This window comes from Nematolebias whitei, chromosome 9, assembly GCF_014905685.2.
Source record: "Nematolebias whitei isolate Nwh7 chromosome 9, NemWhi1, whole genome shotgun sequence".
NCBI classification, from domain to species: Eukaryota; Metazoa; Chordata; class Actinopteri; order Cyprinodontiformes; family Rivulidae; genus Nematolebias; species Nematolebias whitei.
In genome coordinates this window covers 50,307,784-50,310,432 of record NC_056506.1, presented here as the reverse complement: position 1 = coordinate 50,310,432, position 2,649 = coordinate 50,307,784, and the positions used below count along the sequence as shown (strand labels likewise).

Here is a 2,649-nt window from a genome sequence, read left to right as displayed (position 1 = left end):
GATTAGATAACCTGATTAGTGATTGATTAGATAACCTGATTAGTGATTGATTAGATAACCTTATTAGTGATTGATTAGATAACCTGATTAGTGATTGATTAGATAACCTTATTAGTGATTGATTAGATAACCTGATTAGTGATTGATTAGATAACCTGATTAGTGATAAAAAGTGAAACAGATCCTGGAGAAGCCACTTTCTGAGCTGAGAGGACGTCTGACATTTTTATTAACTGATGATTTTCAGATTAAAAACATGCTTCTCGGGTTTTAGACTTTCAAAATAAAAGCCTGAACTGCTCATCAAAAGTGACTAAGTATTTCCTGTGATTTTCTCATAATTCACCTCAGAGTAAAAAAAACAACACGTTTAAATTTCCAGAAAAGAACGTGCAGAAATATTTAAAATAAAATGTAAATGTTTCAGTTCGTGCAGATCTGTGCTCTGAAGCTTTGATCTCCGCTGACCTTGTAGATGTTTTATAATTTTATTTGTCTAAAAGTGTTTCAGGAACAGATTGTGGAGCTTCAAACAGATAATAAGTTTCATGAAGCAGAAAAGCTCAAACGTTCCAGAAGAAAAGACGACAAGACAGAACGTCGAGTCACCGACGAACATCTCAGCTCCTCTCCGAGCTGTGATCATGTCCAGCATGAACAAAGTCCTGCACCTCCTCCCTCCTCCTGCGTTTACTCCTCATGAGCTCTTCAAACCGCCTGGACTTTATTAAAGTTACAGTCAGTCTGTCTCCTCATTTTGACCCCCTGCTGTTTGTTTGTTTGTTTGTTTGTTGTTTGTGTAGATCTGTCAGAGAAGAAGAGCGACCTGAGGGTTTGTGACGACTCCTCCTGCAGATATGGAGGCGTCTGCAGGGACGACGGGGCTCAGCTCAGATGTGTCTGTCAGTTCCAGGTGAGCAGGACGAGCTTCTCTTCAGGCTCCGTGTGAGGACTCGTCCAGACAGAACCTGGTTTTCATTGGACCTGGTTGTCCTGGGGCTCCTCGAAGACCAGGACACGCAGAGACACCCCCAGGCCCCACCTCCAGATCAATCAGACCTCACCTGCTCCTCATGTAGAAGATGAATCAGAGCCAGTGGGCTCCGTCTAGTTCCTGATCACTAAGATGTTTGAGTTTCAGCCAGCAGAGGTGAGCGAACAGAAACCCGATCAGAACCGACGAGCTGGACTTTAATTCTGGTTCTGACTTCTTCATCTGGATTCACGTTTCTTTCTTGGGCTGAAGAGCTGAAGGTGAAAGCTGCAGGTTTCCCTCCTCCCTGACTGACAGCTCCGTTCAGGAAACATGGATTAATGAATCCTTACAGATGCTTTGATCCATCCTAATCAATACATTTATTTATAGCTGCTGCATCTTTTCAGTTTTGATTATTTGAGACATAATTTTCAAACAATTTAAACTGATCTGATGAACTAAATCTGAGGCGGCTGTTTGTTTGGTGGCTTTCAGGACAGCAGGGGTGTCCAACGTCCTCTGTCCTGCACGTCTCCACCATGTCCCTCCTCAGGTTCTGCTGAAGGTTCTGCTGAAGGTTCTGCTGAAGGTCTCGTTTCATCTGATCTAAAACAGCTGAGCCGTTTGTTTATTCAGCTCCTTCGGTGTTTCAGCGGCGGAGGAACTGAGTTGCACCAAATTCAAAGGACTTGCATCATCAGAGTCCATTTATAAACGTTCAGTCGGCGCCGTTAGCCGGACCGGTCCATGTTCTTAACCTTTGATCTTGTCTGATTCTCAGTGCCACAAAAACTACAACCCGGTGTGCGGTTCTAACGGAGACACGTACCAGAACGAGTGCTACCGGCGGCAGGCCTCCTGCAAGCAGCAGAGACTGATCTCCAGGAGCCACGACGGGCCCTGCTCCTCCGGTGAGTCCAGGAAGTACACAGAGCCCGCAGCAGAGCCATGATGTAGCCGCTGCTCATAAGAATAAAACTGAATCTGTTCCTTAAAAGTTGCAGTTATGAACCAAAGGTTTCTTTATCTTAAAGTTCAAACTGTGTCTGTTGCATCAAGCAGAGCGTGAACGTCTGAGTCAGACGAGTGTTCTGGGACATCATGTTTTCATTTTTCACCCTGTCACTCAGCAGCAGCAACGCTTCCTGTAGTTTGTTCGTGACACGTCTGTGGCTCCTCTTCACTCAGTCTCATTTTCTGTGGGGGGGGGGGGTGGGGGGGGGGGAGAGACAGGTTAAACACTCAGCCATCAGTCGCTGCTGCAGCTTGCCGTGCCACGAGGCTCCCTGCTCTTCTTCTGCCTCCTCATTACTTCATGTCTGTTCAGATAATGGGGGGGGGGGGGGGTATTTTCACGTGGCTTGACTCAATCAACCATTAGTTTGGAGAAACAGACATGAGACATGATGTGAGAGCGTGTCCCCATGAGGAGGAGAAGGTTAGAATCCCTCAGGACAGAGTCATGTTTGATTCACTGAGTCATTCATGTAGTTTGACTGAGTCATTCATGTAGTTTATTTACTGAGTCATTCATGTAGTTTATTTACTGAGTCATTCATGCAGTTTATTTACTGAGTCATTCATGCAGTTTATTTACTGAGTCATTCATGCAGTTTATTTACTGAATCATTCATGTAGTTTATTTACTGAGTCATTCATGCAGTTTATTTACT

General features: G+C 44.7%; 1 protein-coding gene across 1 annotated transcript in view; it reads left to right on the top strand.

Moving 5' to 3' along the window:
- tmeff1a (transmembrane protein with EGF-like and two follistatin-like domains 1a) overlaps positions 1 to 2,649 on the top strand; it is a 33,281-nt gene that overhangs the window by 2,365 nt on the left and 28,267 nt on the right. Inside the window, exons 2-3 of the mRNA XM_037681422.1 lie at positions 705 to 913; positions 1,758 to 1,887. Coding sequence (XP_037537350.1) covers positions 705 to 913; positions 1,758 to 1,887 — 339 coding nt within the window. The remainder of the gene's footprint in view (positions 1 to 704; positions 914 to 1,757; positions 1,888 to 2,649) is intronic.